At 35.6% G+C, this 15,343-nt stretch overlaps 1 protein-coding gene across 7 annotated transcripts in view; it reads right to left on the bottom strand.

The window, feature by feature from the left end:
* Positions 1-15,343, bottom strand: part of FAT1 (FAT atypical cadherin 1) — a 101,857-nt gene that overhangs the window by 43,730 nt on the left and 42,784 nt on the right. For all 7 annotated transcript variants that reach the window (XR_011903375.1, XM_072334592.1, XM_072334591.1 and 4 more), the window contains 3 exons: positions 7,177-7,238; positions 2,900-3,229; positions 2,169-2,379 (listed from right to left, as the gene is read on the bottom strand). Coding sequence is in view for 6 of the 7 variants with exons in the window: in XM_072334592.1 (XP_072190693.1) it covers positions 2,169-2,379; positions 2,900-3,229; positions 7,177-7,238 (603 nt within the window). In the remaining variant the exon portion in view is untranslated. The remainder of the gene's footprint in view (positions 1-2,168; positions 2,380-2,899; positions 3,230-7,176; positions 7,239-15,343) is intronic.

Genomic DNA, 15,343 nt, shown 5'->3' with positions numbered 1-15,343 from the left:
CTCAGCCAAAAAGAAAGAAAGCATGGAAAGCAAGCACAGAACACAAAGGAAAGCTGTCAATCAAATTAATTCATGCTATTAGAAACAGTAAAAGAGGGCAGTAAAGTGACTACCTATAAGATTAGCTGATAGGCTGACAACATGATTACATATCAGACTTTTCAAAACACTTTCATCAAGGAAGCAGTCAAAACAAAATGGTTTCTTTTACAGTCAGTGGACAAGTCCTGCTCCTTCCCCTTGGAGTTTTCTGTAGTTTTCTTTTTAAAAATAGCATCTCTTTTCTGCATTAAGCATAAATTAGAAGTACTTTAAATGTCCAAACTGTGCTGCGTGTTTTGCAGCAGCAAATCAAAATGAAACTATCATCAGAACGCTTTTCAGATGTACACAATACTCACAGTGTACAGCACTTGAAATGAACTAAAATGAACAATAGAAAAATAAATCTCCAATTGAGTTAACAAGTTCTACTACCAAGATCCCAAAGTCTGGACTGAGACCAAAAAGAAATGACCTCTTCTACTAGTAAACATCCTCCTTCATCTTGGTGAACTGCTCACCTTTTTTTGACAACATCCCTTCTTAACCTTTCCTTTAATGGTCTCCTTCTGGTCTGCAGATGTTTTTGTTTGTTTACTAGATGACCTTGTTTGAAATGGCACACAAAGAACCTTCTCATACTTCATCTTTACTCACTTAAGCTATTTTTGTATTTTCTCCTTTTCTGCTCCTACATCTATATGCATGTATATTTGGGAGAACAGTAAAAGTATAGTCTCAGTCCCAAAATATCTCTAATAAAAATAGCTTTGCCCCTATGAGAATGCAAGGAGGCATCTTTAATCCTCGGCCCTCTTCATAAAATTTTACATATCTTTGTCCCCACATTTTGTCTAAATTAAAACTCTTTTTATTGGGCTATGATCAATTTGGACAAAAACTATTTTTTCCTTTCCTCATGAATACATTAAAAAGAGCCGTATGGAAACTCTATGTGAATATTTATACGTTGGCAGTGATATCAATCATGTCACATGCTGTTCATTCATGAAGCATGCATTCAGGGAAGAGTTGTGTCTGTTCTCAGAAGACCTTGAAAGTTTTCTGAGAACATCTTCAAGTAGTTAGTATTTGCATATTCCCCTTTCACGTATCAGTTTTACAAACTTTGTTTTTAACTACTGCTGCTCTCAGCAATCCTTATAATATATGTACCAAGAATATATTTACCAATAAAGCAGACATTTAAAATCATTCAATTTGTAAGAAATAATTTTTAAACAAAGTTCTCCTCAGTATCTCATAACTTCACACCTTAATCAAGAATAAAATTTTCAATAGTAACTGACATGAAAAGGTCCATTATATCTTTTGTGAACGTGGTAGAAAATCTCAGTTGGATATGGCTATCTTAAGATGTGAAACAGTTTAACACAGGTCTCTCTCTTCATACTAAGCACTGCTGTTTAACTTGGTTTTGAAATGTAACACAGATCAGAACTTGTTTACAGTATCAACTGTACAGTGGATTTCCTGGAGCCCAGTGGTCTAGTGGAAAGTCTAAATTTAAAAAATTACTATTCATTTTGTAATCACAGCACCTATGTATGGTCACATTACTGATCAGAGTACCACTTCCAATGGTAGAGGTTAAGGTGTGTTATAACTGTAAGAATACATAAAGGATGAAGTTTGTTGGGGTTAGGAACAGACGAGCTTTCCTTTTAGCACTGAATCAAAGCAAGCAGACTGAAGAGCAGACCAAAAGAAAAGAAATCAGTGTGAGCAGTATAGTATGTCTTGGGGTGTACTACTGCTATATCCCCACTTGCAGAAAACTGGCATTTTCTTTCCTTCCCTATCCCATAACTTATGAAATTGATTTGATCTGTTTTAATTTCACAGACACAATATTTATAAATCATTTCCAAAACTGCAACACAGAAAGTATTTTGCAGTGCAATTTTATTTTTTGATAGTCACATGCATGTAAATAGTAATTTTGATTTAAACAAAACAAACACTAAGGGAAAAAAAAAATCTACAGGTGAAGAATGCCCAAATTCTGACTAGAACAGCTTAGAAATTAAGCTGCAATGAGCCCTCTGATATCTCAGAATCCATGCATTCATTTCTAATAATAAAAGCCCTTAAATTATCCTTACCCGTTATGTCAAACCAAAGTGGTATTCCAAGAGGTTCAACAGCTATTACACCAATCATGTGAGCAACTGGGTCACTTTCCATCACCGTAAAAGAAAAAAATTCTTCCTCAAAATAAATGGGCTCCGTGGGTGTGATGGGCTTTGGAATCCATTCTATGTGAAGCCGTGTGGTTGATGATTTTTGTGGTCGACCATTATCTACAGCTTTAATCTGTGAAACAAACACACCTTTTAGGCTACAGGATCACATAAATCATTATGACACATAAATGGAAAAGTAATAATAAGCTCCAGACATGTTTGTTTTTGTGAGATACATCCCAAAAGGCTAAGTGTCTCTCAAAGTGTTACTTGCCCCTCATTATCTAGGGAGCAAAAAGACAAAAGGCATGTAGCACCTGACAGTAGCATAAAACACTACCATAAATTCACTTTTACTTTGCTTTCTTCCTGAAAGAGAGTCAATGTAATTGTTTATGCTCCCTCAGTCTATTCATTAGCTGTCAAGTTCGGGAAAACAGCAGCAGCTTCTTGATTCCCTTTCTTGATACAAACATCTGAAATCATCCTTTAAAAAAAGAAAACCCATAAAAACAATACTTCTGGATCTGTTGATTCTTTCTTCCTTCAGATATTGCAGTCTCTTATCTGCAATCTATTGAACAAAAAGAGATGGGAATACAGATAAAAGAACACTTTACATATTCATGATATACAAGATTTTGACTCACTGAAAGAATATCGTATTCCCTTGCTGCAGAAAATTTCTTTGATGAAACCACTCCAGTTTTCGGCTCAATAAAGAACTTGCCATGTTCATCACCATCTTCAATGCTATAAGAGATCTCTGCATTGGGGCCTTCATCCTTATCTGCAGCAATAACTCGGTAGATTGGCTCTCTCCGAGCAGTCCTCTCTCGTTCTGGCTTACTGCGCTCTGGAAGTCTGATTTTGTAGAACTTTTGCAAGAACTGAGGCTTATTGTCATTCTCATCTAAAACCTTCACAATTACCCGTGCAACTGTTGATTTGGCAGGAATACCATTGTCCGTTACTGTTACCTAGTTTTATTTAAAAAAAAAAACAACAAAATAAATGCAGCATTAGTGTTCAATTCAACTGCAGTCTTTCTAACAATGCTCTTTTTAAATCACACTTCCCTACAGCTGTAAAGTAATCCTCTAATTTCAGTTACTTAAAAACTATTGAATAAAGTTATTTGATAAATAGATAGGAAAGAACTACAAAGGTTTATTTAGCTACTACCTTAACGTTAGATGCCATACATTAAGCATCGTAAGAGTTGATTCCATTAGTTTGCAGTGTAGGTACATATTAAATCTATTCTACGGTTTTGTAGCATTGTAACAGAAATACTGATTTAAGAAAACAGGAACACCACACATGTATATTATTTCCGATAACAGTTTCACTGTAATATCTTAACATACTTTCAGCCTAGTGTTTCCTTGTAATTTCTGAATTATTTGATTTTACACCTCAAGAAATGCAACTTATAAGGCTATAATTTCCAAAATCTCATAGGCCTATGCATTAAAACCTCTACATTTTTAAGACATAAACACTTAACTTGTTTGAAATAAGCATAAAGAATAGCCTTTTAAAGGAATACACATGATTTATTTCCACAGCCTAAATGAAATGGGAAATGAAACCAAGTCTGCTCTTCCAGCAGTAGTCAAAGTTTCTTCTAGAAAGCCACAAAATATTAATCTGCAATGTTAATCCTAGCACTGATACAATGATAGCTACAAGGAGAGTGAAGAAAAATTCGATCAAATTAAAATAATCTCTTAATTTGAAGCTAAAAAAACATAGAAAAAACATTATATAATAGAAATTGACCAAAGTGATTCAGAAACTTACTTCATATGTAGGAATCTTACCTTATTACTTTACCTCTTACTTACTTAATCCCTCATTGACTAATATATATTTGTTTTTAATTATCATTGTTCAATAATATTATAATTGCAAATAATTTATCAATAATTATAAGCTAGTAAGGCACCTAGCTGATACATTAGTGTAGAACCTATTTCAAAGAAGAAGAAAGAAAGGAGAGTGGTGTTCTGGCTTCCTGCCCTTGCAAGTGTGTGCTACTTGCAAGTGTTAAGAGTTACAGAAACAAGCACATCATTTTCTGACTGCACTCTGTCTTCAACATAAAAACACAACATGGATACAAAACAGGTCTACTGACTGAAAACTAGAATTGAATCCCTGATGAAATCCCTGACTATAAAAGGAATTTATTATTGACATGATTGACAGTAGTTTTATTTTTGCACATAATCTGATATGCTCTTTTTTAGTCCTTTCCCATTCTTTTTAGGAAGAAATATAGAAATAGTAATGAAGTGTGGATATTATTCCTAAGCATGTAGGAAATGAAAAATCATAAATGGTAACAGTGATTAATCATGACAAAACCCATTAAGTGACATGAACTGGAAATATTCATGCTCATCCCTAATAGATGATAGGATTTCAAAATATGATTATCTGTTCTCTTTAGTACATAAAGCTGAACACCATTACATATCCTCCAGTTCACAAAACCCACAAATATCAGAAGAGTAGAGAATAACCTGTTAACATAATACTGCCCCGAGCCAAGAAAAAAAAGAAGGCGAATTGTTGTTTGATTTGATGCAACTGGAGACACTCCTGACATAACAAAATAGAACACTAAGACACATGGGAATATCATGAAGTTTAATCTGAAATAATTGCATTAAAAGTGAGCTATTCAACTGGCACTCAAAAAAGAGTTACCAGTTGGGAATGAAAAGAATGAGACATACTCATTACTACTATGTAAGCAGGAGTACAATCAAATATCACTTTTAATAGCAAACAAAGAATAAACCCATCAAACCATCTGGTCAACATTTCAATGCTCCATTAATTAGCCAGATGCACAGCACTTGGCTCAAGTGGCTTATCATGTTGTCCATCATCCTCTGCATTTCTGGGTTTCTTTCCAACCCATTTTCAAAGATGTCAACATAAAACGAACAAATGGGAAAACTGCTACTTTGGGCCATGCTGTGACTATCACACTGCAGTTAAGGGTTTTGGCACTGGATGCTTTGAAAACTTTTATTTAAAAATTTAATAACTAGTTGGGATTCAAAATGAAGAAAGATGAGTTTTAAAGAATACCACTAGGCAGTAATCAACATTCCAAACTAACTGCAATCAGCTTAACCCTTTATGGAGAATGCTGAAGCAATTTTAAAAAAGCCTGAGTTCTGCTAACATTATCTTGTAATCATAAACAATACATTTGCTCAGTTAATCTTTGTTTGTTTGTTTCTTCTCTTTTGTTTTGTATTGTAATATCAAAAGGCACGGCTTTGTTCTTACAGATTGTGTTGGCAGTATGATACCAGACAGGATCTGGAACATAAGCATGAGCATTACCATACAGCTTTACACCACTAGTATGAACTCTGAGAAGTTATGACCAAAACAACATTCTCCCAGATACAGTCTAGATACAATTTGAAAATTCACATAATTCAGGTACCACTCTCAAGAGGCAACTTGGACATGGCCAGCTTATTCTGGGGATATGTTATACACATTCAAAGCCATACTATGCCTCGTGGTTGCAGAGCCAGAGAATGATCCACAGCTCACTTTATTTAACTGTATAAATCCAATAGAAAAGTCAGTACAATATGCTATGCATAGAAGCAAAAGTCCTTAGATACCAATTTTACAACCTATCCACATAGAAAAGGGTCACAGAAATGAGACACATCTGACATGAAGTGCTTCAGGAAAATGACACAAGCAGATTTCAAGAGGCAATTTAGAAGTGAATAATATAGTGGCTTTCTAATTTGCAGGAATAATGTCACTAGTACTAAACCAAATTTGTCAGTTAATTCACTTTGCTTCTATTGCTTCTACTAGAAACACACGGTGGAAGAAATTCCACCCTACTGCTACTTAAAAGCAAAGAGTTCTTTCCAAAGCTGCTACCAAAATGAAAATTACAATTAAAATTTGCTCCAATAGCTCTTTAAATTTAGTTTTCAGTACATCAAAGTGACAGAAAAGAGATATGAAGTCCGTACCTAAACTACAGTTCTGCAAAATACTGGTTCATTCTGTCAAGGCATTCATTCCCAAAAGTCTATGCAGACTTTTACTTGCATTTCTATCAGAAAAACATTTCTACAGACTTCACAAACATTGAGAAAGTCCAGACTTGCTTAGGTAAGTTACAAAAAGAACTAGAGAAGCTTCAAAGTTAGCTTTGATTATTCATCCTAGCAGTTCTCTCTCTACTTATCAACCCAAATGAAAAGCACAAAAGAGGGGCCAGATCTTAACTGTAATACTTATGGTGATGGTTACATCTTAAGTCCTCGCTGCAGGTGAAGGACAATACCTTCACAATACATTTCAGAGAAGAAGAACATCTATTACATACATTACAGATATCAATTAAACGAGCTAAATAAAATGATTTAGGTGCGAATTTCATATTCTTGGAGTCAATCATGCACATTTTGACAAATGATCTACTTTCATTATTGATAAACAGGTAATGTAGAAATAAATGTTTATTGTTTGCATTCTCAATGTTTATAAAAAAGCTTCTGCACTGCTTGTTAGCAGGTTTACATTCAAAATGGTGGTATTGACTATTCCAATAATTAAAGAAGAAAAAAGGAATCATACTTGTAACAATCACGTCTTTGTACTGTTTCAAAGAAAATCTTGGCTTGCAGAAATAGAAGCAAAAAATTGCTTTCATCTGTATCTTAATTCCTAATAAAATGTCCCAACACAATGTTTTAACAGATAGTATTGTGCACTGCAATATAATTAACAAGCACAAAAGCAAATTACTTCCAAAATCCAGATCTCTAAACTCTTCATATGGTAATCAAGTATGGAAAACTTTCTGAAAAAGAACAATGAACTTACAGTCACTGTTAATCAGAGAAGAAAATAAATTATTTACCTCCAATATGTGTTCTGCCTGCTGCTCCCGATCTAGTTTTCTAGATGTAGTTGTTATTAGACCTGTAAGATGAAAGAATAACTATTTAGATCTTTCCAGAAAATAATCTGGATGGGGATTAAGATAAGCCTGTAGACATTAATCTTAATTTCTTCTTAGGTGGTCTCCTCCATTTTTGCTGCACTTAAACTTTCATGAAAGGAATGGTTGAGGGGTTTCCAATCCTTAAGAGTCATAAAGAAGTTATTTGCTACCTGAAAGCTGTGCTATCGTAGCCCTTAGACAACAGATGCAATTTTGTTTTCCAACACTTCTTGGCACATCATGTTTCTGACAGCAGTAATGGCTATACTTCTTTCACTAGAAGTCTAACTTTCAAAAAGGTGCACCTTATTAAAAGAGTTCATTCCACACTTTATGTAAATAATTTGAAAATCACTTTGAGAGAAACATTCACTTGTGTTTTTATCAATATGAATGACCTGAAGAGATGCACTTATGCTGGTGAAAAGTAGTCTCTGCACATGTCCAGCCTTGATTTGGCAAAATTGAGGACTCAAACAGTATTGCTCATAACAATAACAGAGTAAGAGAAGGACTTGCCCATGATGGGGGTTAACTGGGCCAGGCATGCAAGGATACAAGAGAGAGAATTCTGTGAAAAGCCAGGTTGGGTCTAAAAATATTTGCTAGTTCAGGCTCAGTGCCAAGTGAACACACTGACACCATTTGTAGGGCCAACTTGTACCTGCAAACAGTTTAATGGCTTTTGTGTAGCAAAGACACACAACTAACAGCACCATTTGTATTCAGTTCCCAGAATCAATCATTAGCTCAGATACAGCACTACTTCTGCCTGTCTCAAGACACTACTGTCCAAACCATCCCATCTTCACTGTGCTAGACATCTAGCACATGCTATTACAACACAGCTATTAGTCTGCTATAACAAAAAAATGTTTCATTTTGGTCTCAGAGTATCTAAGTAGGTAAAGCACAATGAATAAATATTACAATTTTGCTTGATAGAGAAAGGCTGACAGAAACAGAATTGTACACCATCTGTGCATAGCTACCCAAAGCTCCTGACAAAAGAGAATTGTAGTCTACATATTCCAACAAAATAGATAGCATGTACTAAATAATGTGAACAAAACATATATAAAACAATACTACAGCTGTCAAATGTTCAAACTATTATTATTTATTAAAAAAATAGTACAAACAATGGTCATTTCAATTATGGCCAAATCAGACCTTGTTTTTCAAGTAATTTGGTTTGTCATTTTACCAAATCCATCATACACTTACTATTCCAAACAAAGTTCTATCAACTTCTTCTACTTCATGTTTTTACACTTTTAAAACACGTAGAAGACTTGTATGTTATCATTAGGACATCTATTTTTAGTACTATGAAGTAATCATCCTTAAGTCCAAAGAATGTGGGAAAGAAAGAAAAAGTAAACAAAGAAACAAAAAAGGAAGAACTTTTGTGCTGGCACTGAGAATTTAGGAGAGGGAGGAAAGTATATGATGCTGTTTTAACTTTGATGGGGTAACATCTTCCCTCAGAGATCAGAGAGCTTTGAACAATAACAACTGGAAATATTTGCTGTCACATATTCTAAATAACGTTTTCTCCTTACTTCCTGGCTGAGGCTGGCTGAGCCCTCTTTTTATTTATTTTTTTTTTTTCCGCAGGCTCTATGGGGACATGCACAAGACTGTTAATTGGAAACTAACAAATGGCAGAGCAGATGCCTCAACTGATTTCACAGAGAAAAGGGACTTGTAGGTGACTTCAAGAACCACAAGCAATTCCAACCACTCCTTTTGAGTGAATACCTCCAGAGAGATTCAGCCTGAGCCATCCCATGAAGCATTAATCCCCTAAAGCTCACTAGAGTTGCAAGGTAAATTTCAGCACAGCCACTCAGGGCGTTAGCTGTTGAAATCTCGGTTGCGGATAGAGAGGATCTAAAAAAGCAGAAGAATAAAGTAATTCTAGCAGAGATATTTCAGTATGTTTGCATTTTAATGTATATACTTCCAGTACTCAGTGCGCATCCACTGCACGATATTAAATTCCATCTCTCATGGCAGCAGCAAGTAGGAAAATGCTAATACAGGCAAGCAGAAAGACAGCACCTTTCAGCAGTTTCCTATCCACTTTTTCCCCAGGAGCATCATAAAGACTGGAACCACTGTTTATATAAATGCCATTGTGCCCCAAACAGAATCACATCCATAGTACCACTACTCTAAGTACTGTATTCTGTTAAAGAAAATGTAATGCCATATATAATTTCTGTTAATGAAGGTGGTCAAGACAACTCAAAAAGCTAAGCAGACAAACATCCAGTATGAATAAAACATACAATGCTTTCATCAGTTAAATCTTCCAACCTTTTCAACCAAGCATACCACACTGCTGTTAAAACACTTCAGACCATTAACAGAAGGGCTTAGTCTTCACCATATATATCCTGTAAATTCAGCAGAAACTAATGCCAACAAAGGAAATGTAACACTTCTGGATTTAGAATCACATACACATGCATGACATTCTTTTTATTTAACCCTTTACTGCTAGCCACTTTCCTAAGTGAAACTTCAGCTGGAGTGAAATTCATCTCCATACAGCCTAATGCTGTATAAGGCATGATTACAGCAATCACTGAGATTTTCAATTTTTTTTCCAAATGTCTGCATGTCCTAAATGCTCAGTGTCACCCTGAAAGGTTTAATTAGTTGTTAGAGCTGTTCAGAATTACAGTCATGACAATGAAGTCCAGCATTCCTATGGACTCTAGCAGTGTGGCTTCTGTGACTGCCCATTATGGCAGCTGGGGAAAATTCTTGAACTTCATTTAAGTCAGCTCCCCACTACAGAAGCCAAAATTCTACTCTTTCAACTGCGAATTAAAGTTCTAAAAGTTTTAGGTGGAGATCCCTCCCTCTCCTGCAACAGCTCAGTTATCTTTTTGCCCTGCCCCTTGCTCTATACAAACAAATGAAAATCCACACCTCTGCAAACACCAAATTCTGATCAATAAATGGCCCCATCCCCAAGCTAGCTGTTTCTACTTAGTTCAAGAAACATCCAACAAAGTCATCCATACTAACAGTATGAAATGTTCGCCACAATTTGACTTCCTGCAGACATTGTTGCCTGATGCTACCTGCACCACCCAAACCACCATGAACCTCCTGCTAACCCAACTCCTACATCTTTTATCTACCGTGAAGCTTCTCAACTCTAACCAAATATTTAAAAACACTTGCCTTAAATACATGAAAAAAAGGCAACATAAAAGGAAAGCCAAACTTCTATCTTTAAATGCACAACAGTATATTGTGTTAAAGCATCTGACACACTCTGCTGCTGCTTGTCTGGAATTGTGATGAACCCTGGCTACCTAGATACCATTGTTGCCAAGCACAGAAGTGACAAAGAAAGATGATTTTTAATTAATCTCTGAAGAAGTGTGTAACAGAATCAGTTTTGAAATCCTTATTACATGGTGTAGAGAATCTCTTCACTGTTGAATGAAAGAAATGACAGCGGGTGTCTGAAAGATCACTGTGACAAAGCATTCATTTATAAGCAGAACTGACTCACAGAGCCTTGTTTTGCAGGCATACTTTCTCATTTTCCTTCTGCCTCCCCTTATCATACAACACTTCTTCTCTGCTCCCAAAACACAGCAGGAACATTGAGCTCCAGTAATTTACATCTCTATTATTCCACCTGGGAATCAGTCCACGCTGTGTCAAGATGGGTCAGGCAGCCTGGGGAAAACATGGGTTTACAACAAACATTTCTAAGCTAATGATGAGTAAATGGTATCTCTAGTAAATTGGTGCAATCTTTTCATTCAGTAATACTTCAAAACTCACCACAACAGTAACATTTTTATAGCAGCAGCTGAATAATTTAGTCTCTGAATAAAACCACAGCTGTTCTGCCTCACTGGCTGGAGAGGTGCTGTAATGAACTGAAACTAACTGTAAACATCCATTAAAAAATGCAAAAAACAACACCAACATGCTGGGTAACACAACTGCACTGTTCTCCCTCCTTACTCATTAGTGATTACATTCTGAGGATACCTACAGTCTGCTTCAGGTTTACTGCAAAATCAAAATAGCTAGAACTGTATCCAAATACAATTTATTTCAGATTTCCATTTTTAATGGCATTTAAATAGACAAAATGCAATTAAATTATATAAATGTAAATAAAACTGCGACATTTGGAACAACAAGAAGAAAAAGAGCACAAGGGATCTAATATTAGCAGAGATGTATTCTAACCCACATAAGCTTTCATCTCACTGCCTAGTTACATCCCATTACCTCTGTATCTCACTCCCATATCTGAAAAATAACACTTCAACAACAACCTCCAATCAATACTGAAATGGCAAACTCTTTTAAAAATTGTAAAACAGCAGACAGGCACCACACCAAGAATATTAACACCATGATATTACACACCTTCATAGAAAGGATTGTCTCAAAAATAATAAATAAATAAATAAATCTGTAGGAAGAGGTGGAAGGCTCAAAATTTAGCCCCACTTAATGCCTATCAAATGTTCTCTGCTACATGCATGCATTTATAGGTATGAAAATACAGACAGATTTTCCAACTGCACATTCATCTTGAGACAGTGATGGCTCTGGATATCTTCTAACAACAACAAAAAAACCACCCTGCAATCAGTAAACATGCACGTATTGGGTGGTTTTGCTTGGGGGGAAGCTGCAGAAGGAACAGAAGATGAGCCCTGGGAAGGAGGGAAGCAAGGGGGCTGTTTTAATATTTGCGTTTCTAACCCCCCCAAGTCTATTTTAATTGAGAAAAAATGAAGTTAATTTCCCTCAAGTTGAAATTACTGCTTGACAGTGATTGTGGCTGGTAAGCAATCCCCCTGCCTTGATCAAGATCAAGGAGCTTTCTCTTCTGGTTTTCCCAGTTTCTCCCCCTTCATACTGAAGTGAGCAGCTGAGTGGCTAACCTTCCACAACCCAGAAGACTGAAGCAGGTGCCAGGTCAGTAGACTTGGCAACTGCTACCAATGAGTTTGAACTGATAGGCTTAGTTTCAATGGAGTATAACAGTGTTTGAATTGTACTGCTTGAAATTAAATACAGCTTCTCTGGTGTCTGAATGCATTGGCACCAAAGGCATAAGGAAATGGAAAGCAGATATAACATTTTTATCAACAACTTCAACAGATACACTGGAATTAGATCTGATAAGGAATGTCATGGTTCTATATACCCATTTTCTTGATGAGTTTTTTTGTCTTCCCTACTGAAAGCAAACTATAACCAGTCAGCAGAAGTTATTTTCCTAGACTGTATTATTGTAACTCAATTTAAAGCTTTCTATCAGTTTAATTATTTACACTTCCACTCTCCAGTTTGTGCTTCAAATGGCCAATTACCAATGAATGTTTAAGCAATTATCTTGGGATTTTCTTTATGGTATCTTAATATATGCATCAGTGTGAGAGTTTAAGTATGGATTTAAAATTACATGTGGCTATAACGATAATCTAGTTTTGACTACTGTATAACAGAATCCTAACATACTAGGTAAACTACAGCAAACATTCTGTACGTTGCTGGTCAATTATGTCTCTTACAGAGATAAAGATGCTGTTATGCCCCTACATTGGATTTCCTACTGATCACTTAAGAAATAGTGCATCATATACAATTCAAGCCTGCAATTCCTTCCGAACAGAGGAATGTATCTTTCTTTTGTCTGATAGACTAAGTCCATTAGAATCAGCAGTTTCCTTCTCAGGGAAGTATTAATCTGATAAAGTCATGTCTTCTGTGATAATTAAATACTGTGAACTTCTCAGGAAGATCTCTTAAGACATTGTTTGGAACTGCTTTCAGTATTTGAACACTTTCTGAAAGGATGGACAAAATGATTAATGAACACAATGACTGTTTTATCATTGCCATGGAAAGACAAGTACTTATTTTCAGTCTTCTTTCTTCCAACTGATTTCTAGTTTACAATCAACTTCACAGTGACCTTATGTTTTATTTTTAACGAAATTCTTAGTTGTTACTGTGTTCAAATATGTGCACTTTTGGCAGGACTACAGTCAAACTTTGTCTCTATGTAAGCCAAGACATGGCTTCACAACCAAAGTAAACAAACAAGTTAATAACAATAAGTCAATGGAAAGCATTAGCAGAGGGATTTTAGTTTTTGCTTGAAAACGAAATTTCAGCTTTACAGCTGATAAAATATAAATTCTACATCCAAGCAGTCATATATAGATGATTTCAAGCTAGACAGTAAAACGTTATAATTTATCACCACTATAAATGCAGGCTGGTGAATTCAAAAAACAAAAATCTTAACCATCATACTAGAGAGTACACCATCAAGGAATGTCTGCATGGTCCTAAAGATTGCTCCTCAGCAATTTGACTCCCTTTTCAAACTCCTCCTTGTCCTAAATGCTTTACTAGCTTCCAGTAAAACCAGCAACAGAATTGTCACCACGATTTTCAAACAAGATTTCCAAAACGAACTAAGTATCTCTTCTGCCAAAGTAAAGCACTTAAAAGCAATCACTTTTATTCTTTTAACAAAAGACCAACAAGGGTACGAATAATGAAGCCACTATGAGGCCTTCTCTTTCCAGTCCCTGGTTTTTGGAGGTAGCTAAAATTCACTTTTGTGGTATGAGAAATGCAACTTTTGCAACTTTATGCATGACCAGGTTATTTTACAAAAATGAGTTGTACCACCCTATAAACAACTAGCTTTAGAAAAATTAAAAGTAAGATCCTTGTATTTTGTACTGAAATCAGTTTTCCCTTCCTGTTAAATACAGGATGATTGCATTTAACCAGCACCATCGTTTAGAGCTTTCTCCCTTTACTTCCCACCTGCAGCTGTTGAGGCAGAAGCCAGAAGAACATTCCTGCAGTGTACATGCTGCTAGGGAAACTAGAGCCTGAAAGGTCTAGAATACTTTATAGAATTCTAGTCTCCATTGATTTTTCAGATTGTCCTCTTTTATTTAGGCAATTCCTTATTCCTGCTTCAGATATTGATAAATATTCTCTGGCTTTCCACAAAAAAATAATTTTTGATACACCTGATCAATAAATAGCCTGCTTTTTGCATAGTACTCCATGAAAAGAAACAAACATAATTGAGATCTTGATCCAATCTGTGTCAGGAGAACGAGCATAGTCCATAAGGGTTTGCTTGTGTCAGCACATTAGGCTTTTACTTAAGTACAATAATATCGGTGCTTATGAGTTTATTACAAGTTACTATGACAGACTGCAATCTTCGTATTTAGAAGCAAGAAGTAAACTACTTCATCTTATGGTTGCCATTTCATACCACCAGTCACAAAGTTAATCAGTAGCTGGGCAGTTTAATTACTCAGTCCAACGACTAGAAAATGTAACTTCCTCCAAGCACTGTGCGCACACTGCACTTATTAAGAATCACCACCCTGAACTATTCTAACAGCAGCTAGATACAAAGATCTGGAATTTGCTGATCGGAGTGCTCATTAATCATTTTGGTGAATGCAAGCGGAGAGCAAAAGCAAGCAAGGCGACAAAGATTATTAACGTATGGTATAAGGAGGAAAAAACCAATTTCCATAAATGAGTCAGTAAACATCGTGGAACTTCAACTAGACTTTGGATAAGTATAAAATTTATGTTTAGTGATTATATAATTATAAAAACTACTCAAATGTACAGAATTAACATCATAGTGTTGTGTACTCTAATAAGGCATGGAGTATTTCACGTTCAGTCTGTATTTATTAAGACAATGGTATAACTATTTCTGCAGTCATTCTTTTACTATCAAAACTGCTTGGGAAATTATGAAAATAATTGAACAAATAATAACTTCACAGCCCACAGAAACACCTGCATAACAAACCTAAGCCTAAGATTTGGCATCCTGAGTAATTGAGAGCACTTAGTAAATAGCCAGTTTCACTGTCAACCACATTCTTTTGGTAGTTTTCTTCTCTTGTACTTGGGAAAATTAAAAAAATAAATAAATAGAACTGGGAGTCATGAGCAGTGTAAGATAAAAGCACAGAAAAAAAGCAGTACTTCAAAATGTTTAAAATAATTTTGAGTGAAA

Source organism: Excalfactoria chinensis, chromosome 4 (genome assembly GCF_039878825.1).
Source record: "Excalfactoria chinensis isolate bCotChi1 chromosome 4, bCotChi1.hap2, whole genome shotgun sequence".
Lineage (NCBI taxonomy): Eukaryota > Metazoa > Chordata > Aves > Galliformes > Phasianidae > Excalfactoria > Excalfactoria chinensis.
Note: the sequence above shows the minus strand (reverse complement) of the source record. Positions and strands in the feature narration are given on the sequence as shown.